The sequence below is a fragment of the Bufo gargarizans genome, chromosome 1, assembly GCF_014858855.1.
Source record: "Bufo gargarizans isolate SCDJY-AF-19 chromosome 1, ASM1485885v1, whole genome shotgun sequence".
Lineage (NCBI taxonomy): Eukaryota > Metazoa > Chordata > Amphibia > Anura > Bufonidae > Bufo > Bufo gargarizans.
In genome coordinates, this window is record NC_058080.1 from 684445788 (window position 1) to 684465740 (window position 19953).

Here is a 19953-nt window from a genome sequence, read left to right on the forward strand (position 1 = left end):
CTTCAATGGTTCCACAAAATAAACAGAATGTACTCCGTATGCATTCCGTTTCCGTATTTCCATTTTTCTGTTCAGTTGAAAGATAGAACATGTCCTATTATTGCCAGCAAATCACGTTCCGTGGCTCTATTCAAGTCAATGGGTCCGCAAAAAAAAATGCAACACATACGGAAATGCATCTGTATGTCTTCTGTATCCGTTCCGTTTTTGCAGAACCATCTTTTGAAAATGTTATGCCCAGCTAAAAAATTTTCTATGTAATTACTGTATACTGTAATTTGTAAAAACACAACGGAAACAAAAAAACGGACAGCAAAACACTGAAAAAGCCATACGGTCGTGTGAAAGAGGCCTAAGGCAAATTCTTATAAGTTTATAATGAGTGATTATGAGCTGTCAGGAGTTCAGAGATAAGGGCTACAGATGCAGCTGTCAGAGGAGCTCCCTGACGGATTCAGTGTGAGGCAGAGAGCAATAGTCTGTAGAGGTAGTCAAAGTGAAAATGCAGTGATAGAAAAGAAAATTGCGCCCAAAGATGTCTATAGCTTTTAAGACATATTAAGTATTCTGAACATACCATAACATTACATCTAAATGCACATTTTGTAACATAGATCTTAGAAAAAAGCCAACAACTTGCACCACTTCCCCAAGCACAGGGCAAAACGTATACACTTGGCCTAGCCAGGGACTTTATGCTAGGCGTTATACTGCTAAACGAAAGACCTATACCTACGATGGAATTTCATTACAGAAAAATTTCAGTTAAGCCTTTGCTAAGACCTATCCACCCGCGACAGGTAACCACTGTGACCATAAAACCATTCTCCAATCAATATAATAAAAGGGCAGGAGGGTGGGACCCTGAACCCCATACAGGCATGAGGAAGTAAGTCAGGCTCCCTCCCCTTTTAATACCCTCTAGGAGCCCACTGTTCACCATTCCTTCAAGCCCCCTCCCATAACCCCATTGTCTGCCTCCCATTTCCCTGTATGGGTATACATCCATAGCATACAGATCCGTATATTTGTTAGGAGTAACAGAAGCAAATTCAATGGCAGGAAGCTGATATAAAAGGGGCGGTCTAAGATGGCTACCCCCAGTTATAGGCATCATTTGTACATTAAAATATCAGGTGGGATTTAAGCCAGTTTTCTGGCATACGGAAGTTGCAAATTTTAATATGTGCACAATTGGAGGATAGAAAATTGAAGTAGATTGTGAGCCTCACTGGGAACTGGGGACATACAGTGCTGCCCATAATTAGTCATACCCCTGGCAAATTTTGACTTAAAGTTACTTTTATTCAACCAGCAAGTAATTTTTTGATGGGAAATGACATAGGTGTCTCCCAAAAGATAATAAGACGATGTACAAGAGGCTTTATTGTGGGGAAAAAAACTATTTCTCAGCTTTTATTTACATTTGCCAAAAAATGTCCAGTCCAAAATTATTCATACCCTTCTCAATAATCAATAGAAAAGCCTTTATTGGCTATTACAGCAATCAAACGCTTCCTATAATTGCAGACCAGCTTTTTGCATGTCTCCACAGGTATTTTTGCCAAATCTTTCAGGTTGGAGGGTCTTCTTGCCATTACCCTGATCTTTAGATCCCTCCACAGATTCTCAATCGGATTCAAGCCTGGACTCTGGCTGGGCCACTCCAAAACGTTAATGTTGTTGTCTGCTAACCATTTCTTCACCACTTTTGCTGTGTGTTTTGGGTCAAATAAAAGCTGAGAAATGTTTTTTCCCCCACAATAATGCCTCTTGTACATCGTCTTATTATCTTTTGGGACATAAACGGAATAACAACCGCACTCAAATTGAATTCTTATGTGTTCGTTTTTATTTTAGGCAACTTCACCAATTTGTGACGTTTCGGTCATACGACCTTTATCAAACACTGTGATAATGAAAGAATATTTCAGTAAACATACAATATAAAGGCAACATCAAAATATATCATTGCACCTTATTTTAACATATGATATTGGCACTTTATACAATCGAAAATACTCAGATGCAAGTACCAAGAAAATCAAAACAATCCAGAAAAAAATAATCCAGAAAAAAATAATCCAGAAAAAAATAATCAAAAATAATACAGAAAACAGCTAATACGGCAATACGGTCATGTTCATTTACATGAGTTGTCAAGAGCATCAAAAACGTAGCACTCCATATATAGTGGATCGACATTAAGGATAATTGTTCTATTTATAAACAGATATATATTATAAATGTATTAGTATGCATAAATAAGTAAATGAATAGATCTGCGATCCTTTGCCATAGGTAGCTTTAACTACAATTTAGAAACGACCTCTGTCCCAGACTGAGATTAACAGAGTGAAAATAAACATTTTAAATACAAACAGATGCAATTGAGGCTAATTCTTATAGAACCGGGTGCCCCCATTTAGACAAAACAACACTTACCAAGTTGCCGTAGGAAGGAGGAGAGACCATAGGAGAAGTAGAGCTGATGGTGTATCCACACCCATATAAGCGCTACGGCTAGGTGGTGCATGTACTCTAATATAGCCGGCCCAAGAGGAAATGACCGAAACCGGAAGTACCCATGCGTTCCAAGCTGGAACGCATATCGCCTCATCTACTCAGGTGAATATAGTCTCTATACATGTCCGGGGGAGGTACTATGTAATGTCACTTGTGTTATAAAAGGAAAGAATGTTACTATGTGGGGTATAACTATAAATATTATATTATCCACGGGAGATCGCGAACCGGAAGTACGTTCCGGCCCCGACCGGAAGTAACCAATGCGTTCCAGCTTGGAACGCATCGGATGCGATCATATTGTTAAACAAAGGCCAGTGTCTGTAATCCTTAAGATGAGCATGAGGTGGAATGAATAATGTGGAATGTATAAGTTTGAGATATAGGGTCTACACCTATAATAGGGAGATAACAGAATAAATGTGAGAAAAAATCTTTATTTATTGTTATAAGTGAAGATAATAAGTTAGTAAAGGAAGAAAAAACGAGAAAATAGAAAAATTAGAATATAGAAAGAAGGGAGGTATAAGACAAAGAAAAAGGAAAGAAAAAAAGGAAAGAGAGAAAGAGACTGAGAGAGAAGAGAAATGAGGATCAGAGAAAAAGGGGGGATCAGAAAGAAATAAAATTAAAAGAACCAACACCTAGAAAAGGATACAGGAAAAGATGGCAAACATTGGTGGGGGTCCGGTTCTTAGTGCATCTGAAAAAAACGAAAAGGTAGATAGTTAGTCATCATATCCACTATATGACACATATACCAATGACATTACATTTGTTTAAATAAACGAGGACAAGTCATAATCTCTGTTGAGCCCCTTAGGTTCTAAACTCTGTAGCCTATGTATCCAATATGCCTCACGTTTTTTAAGCATTTGCTGTCTATTACCTCCTCTTCTAGGTAATTCAATTTTTTCTATTATCTGAAATTTCAATTGGGATACACAGTGTTTCATTTTATGAAAATGGTGAGGGACCAGGAGCAATAAGTTCTCGCATCTGATAGTGGACTTATGTTGGCAGATACGATCCCTCACATTCTGGGTGGTTTCCCCTACATATATCAGGCCACATGGGCATTTCAGAAGGTAAATTACATAATTGGATTGACAAGTGTGTTATCTTTTGGGAGACACCTATTTCCCATCAAAAATATTACTTGCTGGTTGAATGAAAGTAACTTTAAGTCAAAATTGGCCAGGGGTATGAATAATTATGGCCAGCACTGTATATGAATGTGGAAGAACACATTCATCTGATGAGATTTATTTTGAAAAAAATATTTTAAATGATGTATACAAAAATAACAATTTAAGTTTCTGACCGTTGGGTGGAGATGCAGTACGAAGTTGTGTAAAATTAGGGGAAAATTGTATTCTTGTCCATAGGCCATGTTTAATATTACAGTTCATCCTCATTCAAGGCAGTGAGGCTGTAATACCAGATACATCCCATTGACAAGTGTGGTGTTTTTTCTGAAAAACAGGCTGGCCCATTTTTCTGACCACTTTAGTGGTGGTATTGTCATTTATGGGGGCACTCTGTGGCTGGCCACCGGTGGGTATTTAAGGCATCTTCGCTTGTGGGAGGGTGCCTGAACAATAGGTTTATCTAGATTGCCAGTCCCTGCGTAAGGTATGCGGTTTCTGTTTGTATACCCATGCACCAACCTCTGCTAGTTTTCCCACCCGCTGCTGCCTGATCTGACCCTGGGCCTGTTTACCATATTGACCCTTTATTGTCTGCCCTGACCTTGGACTAGTTTCACGGATTAGCACAAACTCTGCGTGCCCTGACTTTTGCCTGTTACTGACTACGAGTATTGCCTGACCCCCTTGGTTCAGCTGTCAGTCACATTGGGGACCACTCCAGGAGGTAGAGATCTAGTGGCTCCCATGCAGCAAAGTTCCAGATCCCTGGGGACTACCAGGATAATGCCCTTAGGATTAGCCCTAAATCAAACTGGTTGGTTGACGCTGTGGTTCCACATCCACTGCCTGTGACATAGTCCTTATCAATTTAAAATGATTTAACCTAATGCTCCTCTATCGTGACCCTTAAGGATGCAAAAAGGAGAGTCATCGAGCACATGACGAAGGGCTGAAACTATGCAATACAGGCTCCAGAGAAACCGAGTCCTTTTTCTCTGCACAATATATCTACAGTAAGTAATAGGACTCCAGCAACGCTGCAGAACTGGAATAAATCATGAATATTTCCGCAGGAAGGAAAATTGGAAAAAAGTTCAAGCCAAAATTATTCGTGTGGTGCAATGGATCAGCAATAGAAGAAAATAACTTCCTATTTTCCTACGGAGTCATTTTTATATGCTGCTTATGTAGTGTACATTGTTCTCCATGTCGTGGGCATTGGGCTAGTCTGAGTGCAGAGAACCCACCTAGAGGACCCCTTCCATGCTGGCTCATCCTCTGTCAGGCAGCTCTCACTGCAGGCTGAAGCCCATTCTGCAGCAGAGCAAGAGTACCGTGCCATAGAGTGTGCAAGAGTCCTGAGCTGCAACCAAGGCAGCTTCTGCTGGAACTAGCAAGGTGAACCCGGAGAAAAGCAACAACTTCTAACCGACAACCGTTCAAGAGCTGCACTCCCTGCAAAGAGCAAGAGCTTCAGGTACAATGACTCCTTCCAGCAGAGATCACGAATGGGATTTAACATTGGCATGTGACTGGCACCTATGATCCTGTTCTCCACCTTGCAGTTTTACCAGAAGGCGTTAATATGGCTCTGAGCTATGCAAAAATGTTCGCAAGCATCAAACAAGATCAATAGTTTAGTCATTTTATTGCAGGGGAGTATCCAGCCTTTTATGAGGTCCAGCGTCATATAGGAATGGGCACATGACAGCAACAAGAAAGACATAGGAACCAGGATCTTTAAGGAGAGGCAACACACCTAGCACCGGCTATATTCCTCACCTTGCAAGGATAAAAAAATAAATAAAAATAGTTTACATGGACGTGAATGAGCTTGGATTGTATACGGAGAACAGGAAAGAAGAAATTTCCCTAGGCAATATGGCAAAGCAATTTCAATTTGGAGATATTTTTGATAACTCCGGTGAGGCTTGCACAGCCCAAATCACTGATGTGACTAACCATCTTCTGCAATACAGGTTTACTCATCACTGCACAAGGCTTTAATGCCCGAGCTCCAGTTCACTTTTTTTGTTTTTATTTTTTTGTTGCCTATTTTTAGCTATTTTTTTATTTTTATTTTATTTAATTTTTGTGTCGAACTGAACATTGTGGCATAAATGGATGGACCGATGCCCGTAAATCACTGTGATAATTTGTTCTTCACCTCCTGGACATTGATGTGTTCATGGAATATATTACAGGCAATAACCTATGACTTCGACAGCCTTGCTGTTAGATTTTGGATTAAATCCACTGAAATTGTTAAAGGAAAAAAGCAGCTGGGAAGTTAATGTAGCAGGCCCTGTGAAAATGATGCACGTCAATAATTTTCCTTTTCGGAGACATTCTTGGATATGGTAAGCAGTTGATATTACCTTCGGCTGGTCACATAAAGAAAAATGTAAAAAGAAAAAATGTACGGGGGAAATGTAATGAAATGTCAAGTCTTGTATTACTGGTGTCTTGCACGGGGGGATTGAAAACCTCTGAGAAGGGAATGGGGGGAATAAAAAAATAAATAAAATCAAGCAATTGGAAAATCAAGAAAAAACAAAAACAAAAATGCAACGCAAACAGTCTGGCGTGTGAAAGCATCAGCTTGTTATACCATGACTTGCATTGGTTCTGCCTCTCTGCAATGTTATTCACAGAAACTGATCACATCTGAGATATGAGGGTAAGGTAGTTACCTTTGAAATACATTCTTGTGCCAGAATCGTTTTACGGGCACAGATGTCACTGGTTACGTCGTTTTAAGCTATAGTTTTATATCATTTTTCAAGTTCACATCTTGTCTTTTTATAATGATACGTGTAGCAGTGTATTTTATGTTATCGTAGGGTTGAATATCGACTACATCACTTATTGTGCTTTGTAAGGCCTCATGCACACGACCGTAGTTATGGTCCGCATCCGAGCCGCAGTTTTTACGGCTCGGACGTGGACCCATTCACTTCAATGGGGCCGCAAAAGATGCGGACAGCACTCCGTGTGCTGTCCGCATCCGTTGCTCTGTTCCGAGCCCCCGCAAAATAAATATAGCATGTCCTATTCTTGTCCGTTTTGCGGACAAGAATAGCCGTGTCTACAATGGGCCGCCGTTCCGTTCCGCAAATTGCGGAAGACACACGGGCGGCTTCTGTTCTTGGCGGATCCGCTGTTTGCGGACCGCAAAAAACGGCACGGTTGTGTGCATGAGGCCTAAAAGTGCAGGGCCCCAAAACAGTACATAATTAAAGGGGCTTTCTGGGACTTGGATATTGATGACCTATGTCAACAATATCAGATCGGCAAGGGGTCCTACACCCGATAAGCTGTTTAGGGCAGCCGCCAGGTTTAAAAATGATGCAGTGTAGTTTTTGGCGCTGAATGGGAGCTGAGCTGCAGTACTCGGCACGGATCCTTCTGCATCCGGCTCTGTCCACTGTATAGTTTCCTGCTCCACCTGCTGCCCGAAACAGCTGATGCCTGGCGACGGATCCCTGCCGATCTGGTATTGACGAACTATCCTGAGGATAGGCTATCAATATCTAAGTACTAGAAATCCTTTTTAATAATCATACAAAATACAAACACAAATGGACATGCAAATACACAGTTTACGAAGATAGTAGTCTGTAGTCGAGAGGATACCCCTGGGACAAAGTTGATGGTTTGGAAGTACTTTTAGTGAATACGAAAAATGGGGATATTAAAGTAGATGTCAAAGTTTTTTTGTTAGTTTTTTTATCAAAGGTTTATAGGTCTATAGTACAACAAACCTTACCGATACCCTGCTTCCCAGGTGGCCCGCCAGTCTCTGTCTCCTGACCTTCAGCGATGGGGTTTCTACACAGACATGTGACTACACAGCCAATACTGGTCGCAACAGACACCACTGAGGTCACCAATGCAGCGAGTATTTAGATGCTTCGGTCACATGTCCGTATCGAATTGTCATGGTTGGAGGCCAGAATACAGAGAGCAGAGAGGATGCGGCGGCAGGGGAGCGTTGGGGGACTGATGCAATGTCTCTTATTCAGTTTGGTATTATATAGCATTCTAAGGGGCATCCCCCTTTTGTAGAAGTGAAACATTAGTGTTAAAGGAGAACCCTTTTGTAAAAGAAGCCAGCTTGTGACTAAATTCATCGCCTGAAGACTGGCCTATGAAACTCCTGACTTTGATCTCCGTGGGAAGTTGCGTCCTATCAGACATTTCTCTGCAGAGGCCGGTGTCCGATAAAGGATGTATTGCATGATTGTCACTGTAATACAAGGATGGGTTGGGTCCTCCAGAATGCCAGAAACCCCCTGTAGGCTTTATATATACCCTGACATGTATGGAAAGGGGTTGGGTTAGACAGACAGCCTCCTTTAAGGAATTTTCTTAGTTTTTGTAATAAAAAAGAATATGCCCGCAAATAAAAACAAAATCACATACTCGCCGGTGAAATGTCCACCATTCGTGCATCTACAGTGCCGTCTTCTGCTGCCTGGCCTCTGTGAATTCAGTGGCGTCAGTGATTACCGCAATCTCTGTGTATCCCTAAGGGGAGAAAAGTTGTCTAAACATGGTTGGAATAGTTGATTGTCAGTAGCAAACTGAGATTAGTGGGTGACTCCTCGTCCCGGTGGGACCCTAACCTCTGCAGCTTCTACAAACTGCTGCTGTGGGGCCATTGCCCAGTCTACAGTGTCGCTTCCCTTATTTGAATGGGTGGTGAGAACCTTTGCAGGGAATCACCCTCCTCACACTGCAAATAAGGGCTCATGCACGCGACGGCATGCTGGCGGTTCCGTGCATTGGGGACCGCAATTGCATGAGCCCTAAGGGTGTTGGCAGTGGCGTAACTACCGGGGAAGCAGGGGAAGCAGCTGCTTCGGGGCCCGGGCTGCCAAGGGGGCCCGGCGCCCCGGCTTAAATATCGTGTTCATTTTCATGTTATCGTGTTCATTTTCATGTTAGTTAAATATCGTGTTCAGGCCCCCTTCACAGCAGCCGCTAGTGTGATCTAATTTTACTGTCTGCTAAAGTCTCCTGGTCTGGGATTCGAACCCACAACCTCCAATCTATTAGTGAATCAGTGGCAAAGCATTTACCCTCACAGCCATAAAGGCTGCATTACAACTGACTGTAAAAAAAAAAAAAAATACATCTATACACATGACAGCTGCCAAAACACACCTAGCACTGCTATATCTGTATATGACAGCTGTCCCTGCACACTCAGCTCTGCTATATCTCTATATATGACAGCTGCCCCAGCAAACCCAGCTCTACTACATCTATACATGACAGATGCCCAAACACACCCAGCTCTACTACATCTATACACATGACAGCTGCCGAAACACAGCCAGCTCTGCTACATCTATACACATGACAGCTGCCCCCAACACACCAGCACTGCTATATATCTATATGACAGCTGTCCCAGCACGCTCAGCTCTGCTATATCTCTATATATGACAGTTGCCCCAGCAAACCCAGCTCTACTACATCTATACACATGACAGATGCCTAAACACACCCAGCTCTGCTACATCTATACACATGACAGCTATCATATATAGAGATATAGCAGAGCTGAGTGTGCTGGAACAGCTGTCATATAGAGATATATCTGAGATACTGCTATATCTGTATATGACAGCTGTCTCAGCACATTCAGCTCTGCTACATCTCTATATATGAGCAGCTGCCATGTGTATAGATGTACACTTAGCCAGCTATAACAGTAGAAGTCTCATATTTTTTCAGCCAGCATCAAGGCAGCTCCTATGGTCTAGTGGTTAGCTGTTCTGCCTCTGAAGCAGAAGGTCGTGGGTTCGAATCCCAGCAGACTCTTTTCTGAAATACAAGCACTGAGTCCATATAAGGACATACAGGGCGGGACACAATACAAGGCGGGACACAGGAAGAGGCTGCATCGCATCGCTGACATGGAGGTAAGTAGAAGTGTTTATTATTTTTTTTTTAATACCCGACTGTTACTGCCATGGGGGGAGCGGAAGGCACCTGATACTGGCACATGGGGGGGAGTGGGGTTGGCACCTGATACTGGCATGGGGGGGGGGGGGGGGAGAGAGGCACCTGATACTGGCATGGGGGGGGGGGAGGGAGAGAGGCACTTGATACTGGCACTTTTTTTGTGGTGGTGGGGGGGGGGGGGGAAATGGCACTATGATACTGGGACATGGGGGGGGGGGGGAGGCACCTGATACTGGCACCTGATACTGGCACCTGGAGGGGAGAGGGGGGTTGGCACCTGATACTGGCACATGGGGAGGGGGGAGGGAGAGAGGCACTTGATATTGGCACTTTTTAGTGGGGGGGGGGGGGGGAGATGGCACTATGATACTGGGACATGGGGGGGGAGGAGAGAGGCACTTGATACTGGCATGTGGGGGGGGGGGTTGGCACTATGATACTGGCACATGGGGGGAGAGGCACTTAATACTGGCACTTTTTTGCGGGGGAGATGGCACTATGATACTGGCACATGGGGGGAAGAGAGAGGCACTTGATACTGGCACATGGGGGGTGGGAAGGAGAGAGGCACTTGATACTGGCACATGGGGGGAGATGGCACTATGATACTGGGACATGTGGGGGGGGGAGAGGCACTTGATACTGGCACATTATTGGGGGGCATTATGGGGGACACTAGGCTGGCAGCCTATCAGAGGCCGGACACTGAGGGGCATCTACTGGGGCACTATATATGGGGCATTTTATACTGGTACATTTTGGGGGGCACTAGCAGGAAGGGGGGAGAGGAGCACTATGGGGGAATTTACTGGGGGCACTATATAGGGGTATTTTATACTGGCACATTATGGGGGCACTATGGGGACATTAGCTCAACTGGGGGCATTACAAGGGTGTATTTTTTGCACTGTCACATTATAAGGAGAATTATTACTACTGGGGGGGGGGGGGGCATTATGGTGGGTTTTATTACTGCCCCATGGTATGACCCCCTAGTAGCAGCACCGGCCTCTCCCTGCTTTGCTATCCCACTGCCCCTTCTCCAAATCCTTATTATAAAATCTTTCTCATTAGGATAAAACACAACATCAGCTCCGCCGAGCCCCCGGCCAAAGTGTTGAAGTGGCGTCCGAGATCCCCAAGGGCCGAGCCAAGTAACTGTAAGTGTTCATGTGGAGTATGTTTATGTTATGCACATATAGCCTACACTGTGCCCCACAATATACAGTATACCGCTACACTGTGCCCCACAATGTACAGTATACCTCTATACTGTGCCCCACAATGTACAGTATACCTCTATACTGTGCCCCACAATGTACAGTATACTGCTACACTGTGCCCCACAATATACAGTATACCGCTACACTGTGCCCCACAATGTACAGTATACCTCTATACTGTGCCCCACAATATACAGTATACCTCTACACTGTGCCTCACAATATACAGTATACTGCTACTGTGCCACACAATATACAGTATACCTCTACACTGTGCCACACAATATACAGTATACCGCTACACTGTGCCACACAATATACAGTATACCTCTACACTGTGCCTCACAATATACCGCTACACTGTGCCACACAATATACAGTATACCGCTACACTGTGCCTCACAATATACCTCAACACTGTGCCACACAATATACAGTATACCGCTACACTGTGCCTCACAATATACCTCTACACTGTGCCACACAATATACAGTATACCGCTACACTGTGCCACACAATATACAGTATACCTCTATACTGTGCCACACAATATACAGTATACCGCTACACTGTGCCCCACAATATACAGTATACCTCTACACTGTGCCACACAATATACAGTATACCGCTACACTGTGCCACACAATATACAGTATACCTCTATACTGTGCCACACAATATACAGTATACCGCTACACTGTGCCAAAGGAGTGGGGTTTACACAGGAGGAGGGAGGTGCGAAGCGCGCTGAGGGGGGCCCTTACAAATATTTGCTGTGGGGCCCAGTCACTTCTAGTTACGCCCCTGGGTTGGGAATGAACCCAGGGATCATAAGGAGATAGGAGAGGTGACGTGCATCAAGTCCTCCTGTCTCAGAAGTTATGGATGTAATGATGTCAGCGGGACCTTGAAGGACCCTAAAGTATCTCAACATTTGCTATAGGGCCCGTTTTCCTGCTCTGAGTGACACAGATAATTCTACTAAATACAAAATAATGGATTCACCGCAGAAATACAAGCGTTGTTCACTTTGATGTATCGGAGTAATCTTAGGCAATACCAGGACTTCTTTCATACGTATGCCGTGTAACGCAGCGTCTTCATTCCTTGCTCTGGGCTATGACCCGATTGTGTCAATACTCCATAAACTTTATCTTGAGGATTTTACAGCATTAATAGTGGGTCATACGTAATTTCTCCTCATGATAAGTACTTAGGATTTTGGCCTCGTTAGGTAATGATTCTGTACTTTGTATTGTTAAACAATTTAAAAGGTTTTAACAGATCTTTTACATTGATGACCTATCCTTCTGTGAGCGCTGCGGCCTCCTCTCACCGAGCACAGCGCCGTACATTGTATAGCGGCTGTGCTTGGTATTGCAGCTCAGCCCATTCACTTCAATGGCCACATGATCGATGAACGTGACGTCACTGGCCTAGGAAAATCTGCAAGAAAGCTACAGCACCCACAGGAGCGCCAGTACCTTCTCAAGCAGCTGATTTGCGGGGGTCCCAAGTATCAGACCCGCCACCAATCAGATACGGATGACCTATCCAGAGGTAAGTACACACACATATTGTACATCACGCACACATATGTACACAATCTCTACGTGTGCACACATATACTGTACATATGCACACATACTCTACGTATACACAGGGACACACACATATTGTACTTATACATGTACATACACATATATTCTACTTATACACATATACTGTACATCATGCACACATATGCATACATAGACATTTGCTGTACATCATGCACACATACTCTACGCACACACATACGTACACATTTACTGCACTTATACACACATACAAACACACAAGCGTTTTATATGTAGTATACCTCCTGATAGTTCCTTCAGTATTTGCTATTGAAAAATGTGGGGGTGATTATGAGGGTGAGTCATGAAAACTTTCAGACGTTTTATGGTGCGATGCCGGAAATTAGGAGCAATATTATCTGAATGTAGACACACAGGGTGTATTAAGGAATTGCATTATCACCTGTTTACTTAAAGTGGTTGTTCATAATTAGAAAACAACAGCGCCACACCTGTCCATGGTTGGGTTTGGTATTGCATCTCAGCTATACCGAAGTGAATGGGGCGGTGTTGCAGTACAACAAGCAGCCTCTGTTGTAAGAAGAAAGCAGCCGCGCTTTTCTTTGGTTTTACAGCCTCTTTAGGATTGCCGTGTGTGACTGTGTGGCATGCAGACCCAGTTACACCCTCCTGCTCTTCATTATCTCTTGCTGCTCGGGCCAGGATGTAGAATTACATACTTGCTGCTCCTCTACACCTCCTCTACCTTGGTGGCTCCTCCTGAATTCATTATAATGCACTTCTGTCTCAGTTTAGAAATTAAAAAAGAAAAACCAAAAATACAGATTTCTGTTGTTTTTACATAGTTGTTACACAGTGATTTCATAGAGTGGTGTGAAATCTGGACACGGTGTGTTAGGCTACTAATAGGGTCCATTCACACGTCCGCAGAATGGGTCCACATCCGTTCTGCAAATTGCGGATCGGGTGCGGACCCATTTATTCTCTATAGGGCAGGAATGGATGCGGACAGCACACAGTGTGCTGTCCACATACGCATTTCCGGAGTGCGCCCCCGATCTTCCGGTCCACGGCTCCTTAACAAAAATAGAACATGTCCTATTCTTGTCCGCAATTGCAGACAAGAATAGGCAGTTCTATGGGGGTGCCGGCCGGGTGTGTTGCGGATCCGGACATGATGTGTGAATGGACCCTACCACTAACAGATCAGGCAGGCGATTATTGGGAAGGAAGCGTTCCTTCCTGGCAATCGCCTGCTCGTCAGTGGAGGAGACTGCTGCTATTACATGCTGTGATCTCCTCCACAGTATTTGGAGGAGCGATCACTAATGCCATCGCTCGTCCCAATATTGAATCATTTTTGTGCCAGCAGCAGACAGTGATTAGACGGCACCATCTCCCGCCGGCAAACAATGATTTTTAAACATGCTGAAAGATTCTGATTATCAGTGGCAGTATTGCACTGCCAGATCAACGCTAATGAGCGTTCCTACAAACGTTTGTTAGAAATTGATCTGGCCAACCATCGGCCAGCGAAGTAAAGAATTTAGATAGATAGATTGATCCCTACACAGGGATCTGGACATTGCTGCAGGGAAACCACCAGGCTGCTACCTCCTGGAGTAGTCTCTGCATGATTGACAGCTGACCCATGGAGGGTTAGAGATACCAGTGCAGAGCACCGAGGGATCAGGTCAAACCAAGGTCAGTTCAAGGTCAGGACAGGCAGTGAAGGGTCAAAAACCAGGAAACAGGCAGAAGTCAGTACACGGGCAAATGAATACAGCACACCATTGTAGAAACTAGCAAGCTAGGAAGATATTACTCAGGCACCCTTCCATAGTTCCAAGGTGCCTTAGTTACCCAAAGGTGATTAGCTATTGGCTAGTGTCAACTAGGGTGCACCCACTGGCCCTTTAACCCTTTCTAGACCGGGTGATTTTAAATTTTAGTTTTTTACTCCCAGCCCTCCCAAAGCCATTTTTTGCATGGCAGTCTGTACTTTTCATTGATACCATTCTGGGGTGCGTATGACTTTGAGCACTTTTAATAAAAAAAATTGTGGGAGGTGAAGTGACCAAAAATTGGTGAACCAGCCATTTTGCCTTTTTTTTGTGTTTCGCCGTTTGCAGTATGGGTTAAATATTTTTATATCTTAATAGTACTAGAGTTATCGCACGCAGCGATGACCATGATTTTTAAGGGAGGATTTGAATTTTTTTATTTTTTTATATTACATTTTTTAGTAGTTCCTATAGGCATTGCTTTTCTCATGGACTCCAATGAATTAGCAGTGCAACATTATCATCAATTGCATACATTAGTCCTGAGTTCCTGCCGAAGTGATGGTGGGCACAGGCTGCCAATATAAGGGGACTTTCACACTAGGGTTATTCTTTTTCAGCATTGAGGTCCGTCCTAAGGGACCGGAAAAGAACTGATCAGTTTTAGGCCTCATGCACACAGACGTTTTTTTTTGCGGTCCGCAAAAACGGTTTCCGTTGTTCCGTGTCCTTTTTTTTCTTCTGTGGGTCTTCCTTGATTTTTGGAGGATCCACGGGCATGAAAAATGAAAAAAAAATCAAAGTAAAGTTTGCCTTTGAAATGATAGGAAAAAACTGACACGGATCACGGACACGGATCACGGATGCGGATGACAATCTTGTGTGCATCCGTGATTTTTCACAGACCCATTGACTTGAATGGGTCCGTGAACCGTTGTCCGTGAAACAAATAGGACAGGACTGGAAACACGGATCACGGACGCGGATGCCAAACGGTGCATTTTCAGATTTTTCCACGGACCCATTGAAAGTCAATGGGTCCGCGGAAAAAAACGTAACAACGGCCGCGGATGCACACAACGGTCGTGTGCATGAGGCCTTATCCTAATGCATTCTGAATGGAGAGCAATCTGTTCAGGATGTCTTTAGTTCAGTCCCTCTTACGTTTTTTGGGCTGGATTTAGCAGGCAGTTCTGGCGACGGAATTCTCTGCCGCAAGTGTGAAAGTACCCTAACAATATATTAGATAGAAGATAGAGATTAGATAAATAGGTATTAGAGGCATAGTTAGAGTAGTGTGTATTAGATAGATACATACATAGATATTATATCTAGATTAGATTATAGATAGATTAGAATAAGGGATGGATGACCTGGAAGATTAATGGATGGATAAACATAGAGGCAATAGATGAATTGACAAGGAAGTTGAAGAATTAGGTGATGGACAGAAGACGTCCAGACCCTGTCGTATTTCTCCGATTAAACCTTGTTTTATTGTTTGAGTCTTGACTTTGCTGCTGAACATTGCAGGAAATATTTGATTAGGTCTTGTTGTCATGTCCGTTTACAGTACGCTCTGAATTATGTCAGTCCCGGGTCTTACACCGACTGAATATTAACAACTTCCTAGCACCAGTTCCTCTCGGCTGTACGCTTTACACAGATATTTTCCATTTCCGTCAGTAAAGCAGAGCGGGAGTCTTCTGACCTTTCCATCAGTATGTCAGACATGAATGTTCCCCTCCTCAGTAGGCCAGAGACCAGCAGTGATATATAACGCTGAGGTGCGGCAGGTGACTATCTGGGCATTTCATACCTACAATTAAAGGGTTATTCCGGTCTGAAACACGTATCACATACACACACTGGATCGGTCATAAATGTTAGGCCTGTGGGGGTCCCTTACCTCTTCACGGCCACTGCAAGGACAGGCGGGCAAGCATGTTAGGTTGACCCTCCCACCATCTAACATTTATTATCTATCCATTGAAAAATCCATCTGGAAACCATTTTGTGATAGTAAAGACAATATGGTGACGGTATTGTCCCACTTTGTTGTGATTGAAATGATTTCCTCATGGGATCGCAGTAAGGCCTCATGCGCACGACCGTTGTTGTGTTCCGTTCTGCAAAATGGGGTTCCGTTGTTCCGTGATCCGTTTTTGTTTTTGTTTCCATGTGTCTTCCTTTATTTTTGGAGGATCACCAGACATAAAGGAATGTAAAAAAAAGTCTAAGACAGGTTTGCCATGCAAATGATAGGAATAAAACTGACGCGGACGACAATCTTGTGTGCCTCCGCGTTTTTTAGCGGTCCCATTGACTTGAAACAATAGGACAGGTTTTATTTTTTTTACGGACTGGAATTATGGATCACGGACGCGGATGGCAAACGGTGCACTATCCGTTTTTTCAACGGCTCCATAGAAATGAATGGGTCCGCACCTGAAACTCTAAAATCGGCAGAAGGTCTGACTTCTAGGACCCCTGCAGATGTGGAGAATGAAGGGACCATGGTCCCTTTAGCTTTTCTCCTTCACGCTGGGACTCCTGGCCACTCTCTGTGCAGAGAAAAGCAACACAACATCCAGAGAAATGAGCAGTATTCTAGTCCCCTGGATATAGTGTGGCCTGGAGCATCGCAGGGATACAGCACAGGGGACCCACAGCACAACTTCATCTCAGAAGAAAACCTATTGAAAACTTGCCTCTTGGGCAAAGGGTCCTGGTGGTCTGGCTGCAGCCCCTGTACTTTCCTATAAACTATTTATTTGGAGCATCAACATAGCCGTTGTAGGACTTTTTGGATAGTTTGTAATTTAAGGATCAGCTTAAAGGGGTTGTCCAGGACTAAATTATTAATGATCTATTATCAAGGATAGATAGATAGATAGATAAGGATGGAGAGATATAGATAGATAAAGATAGATAAGGATAGATAGATAGATAGATAGATAAGGATGGATAGAGATAGATAGATAGATAGATAGATAAGGATGGATAGATAGATAGATATGGATGGATAGATAGATAATGATATATAGCTAATGATAGATAAGGATAGATACAGGCATGGGATTCAGTCAGTTCCTCCAGTTCTCCAGATCCGGTTGTTAAAATTACAACTGGATCAGAGAACCGTGTTACCGGCTGAGTCCCGATCCGGTGCTCTGGCGGCGGCAGGGCAGGCTAGCTGGAGATGTTTACTTCCATTGCTTTGCACGCCGCTGATAGTTTAGCTTCTTAGTCGGGTGATATGTGTGTGTAGTGTATACAATTCAAAAGACAGGGGCACATCCAGATAAAGTAAGAGTGCCGGCTCACGGTATGCGATGCATAATGAGTAAAAGGGGGAGAAAAAGAATACCGAAACAAGAGCCGCACATCTAAAATATAATAAATGTATTTAAGGAAACAAACACAACAAAAAATGGATTAAAATCGTTGTATACAACAAATCAAGGCCATTTCTGCACATGCCACCCTGGCTCACCACAAAATCATGAACATGCCCCCACATCAATAAATAGATAATGTTATAAAGTGCATGTAATCCATCAACAATGAATAAGAGCTGAAATACTTATCATGGAGATAGCATGGTGGGGGTATGCGTGGCGGTCAGGAGAAGAGCCCAACGCGTATCGCCAGACTTGCTGGCTTCCTCAGGAGTGCCTGATCCTAAGTATCACATGATCAGATATATGTGTGTGTAGTGTATATATGGTGTATTTATGTGTATGTGAGCTGCATATATTTGGTGTATGTATTTGAAAAATTTTAATCCCACCGCTGGATAGATAGATAGATATGATAGATAGATAATGGGTAGATCTACTGTATGTAATATCTATATAAAATAAATAATACTGCATCAATCCCAGAAGGTAAAGTTATGGTGTCCTTTAGTCACCTGTGCAACATATCAGTCCTTTTACTTGCACTTTTGTCAAGCCATTAAGAAAATTCCAAGTAAGAGGACTGAAACGTTGAACGGGTGAATAAAGGACAACATGGGGGTTATTTACTAACAGAAATACGTCTATATGAGGTGTATTTCTGGCACAGATTGTTGCAGAAAGGTTCTTTGCGTCGCAATATGCAACTTCTCCCTGCTCACGCCAGGTCTAAAAAAGTCGCTGTGGTGTGGGAGGAGAAATGGGAGGAGCCAGCAGGCCCATCACAATCATCAATTTCTTTGCCTAAAATGCCAGTGTTAATAAATGACCCCCCATAACTTTATCTTCCGGGAGTGCTGCAGTATAATTTTTTAAAGATAGATATTACATAGATGGATAGATAATAGATAAGTTAGATATTAGATAGATATCAGAGAGGTGGATAAATAGATAGACACTTGAAACAGAAGAAACGTCCAGCAGGTAGTAGGTTAAAATGCTGCATCGTCTTTATTCCATCGCCGATACAGTCAATGTACAAAAGCAGTGGTCATCACCTCCCATCAGACCGACATATTTCGAACCAGACGGTTCTTAATCATGATCTGTGATAGACTCAATTATTGATGATCTCTCCTTAGGATAGGTCATCAATACCAGATAGATGGGGGCATGACTCCCGGCGCCCCCACCATTCAGCTGTTTGAAGGGGCAGTTGCACCTTACATTATATGGTGACTGTGCATGGTATTGCAGCTCAATCCCATTCCCTCGATTGGGATTGAGCTGCATAAAGGTCATGTGACTGATGGAAGTGACGTCACAGGCCACGGAAGAGGCCACGGCGCTTAACTAAGCATAGCAGCCCCTTGGAAGGGATACTGGGATAGGTCATAAATATTTGACTCCTGGACAACCCCTTTAATAAATTGAGTATTTGGAAGGGATTACTGAGGTAACAACATGACCGGTGACTTCCCGGAGTATATTCACATGATGTAATGACAATTGATATTACAAGAAGCTAAATGGTAGCCAATGAGGGAGATTCATCAAAACCGGTCTAACAGAATAGTGGAGAAGTTGCCCATAATAACACTCAGATCGCCGCCTTAACTTTCACAATGGTCTCTCATAAATGAGTCTGATTGGTTGATTTGGGCAACTTCTCGACTTTTCCTTTGCACCAGTCTTGACAAAATTCCTCGAATATTCCCAGAACGATCTAAGGCTAGGGCTACACAGTGACACTGGTTGCGCGGCCAGGATGGCGAGTAGCGGTAATCCTATAGAAGTTAATCAGATTGCAGCACAAGTCACACAAAAAATTCAACAGTTAGATGTTTTGCGATTCGTGCTGCAATCCAATTATTTTTCTGCTACTATGTTACCTTGACTGCGACAGGTGTGACGCGACTAGTGTCGCCATGTATCCGTGGCCTAAAGCAGGCCGTACACTTTCAGACGGATGTGTCCGAAAGCTCATTCGACCAATAGGTATTCTTGACAAACTCCCCATACTCATGCACTATTGGTTTGGCTGAGCTTCCATGTATTCTGAATGGGCAGAGGAGAATAAGCTCCTGCAAGACACATCTGGTGGGGGCTTATTGCTGTTAAAAGCAAAGGATCAGGCATGTTGAAATTCTGTCTCCAACATGTCCGAAATGAATGTCAGCAGTTTGTACAGATTAGATGGTGAGCCGGCCGGTCCAGCTGAATTCAGCAGGTTTGGGCCACCAATGTGTGTGTCCACCTTAACTGTGTTTCTATAGATGTCCACAAATGAGTGCGTTCCTGGAGTGGTCTA

At 43.5% G+C, this 19953-nt stretch overlaps 1 protein-coding gene across 5 annotated transcripts in view; it reads left to right on the forward strand.

Annotated features, from left to right (window-relative positions):
• PDE4D (phosphodiesterase 4D) overlaps positions 1-19953 on the forward strand; it is a 1010209-nt gene that overhangs the window by 476283 nt on the left and 513973 nt on the right. The window contains exon 1 of one of the 5 annotated variants that reach the window (XM_044276169.1): positions 5978-6037. The exons of the other annotated variants lie outside the window; for them this stretch is intronic. Coding sequence (XP_044132104.1) covers positions 5991-6037 — 47 coding nt within the window. The 5' untranslated portion in view covers positions 5978-5990. Of the gene's footprint in view, positions 1-5977; positions 6038-19953 lie in introns of those variants that run through there. 5 annotated transcript variants of the gene reach the window in all.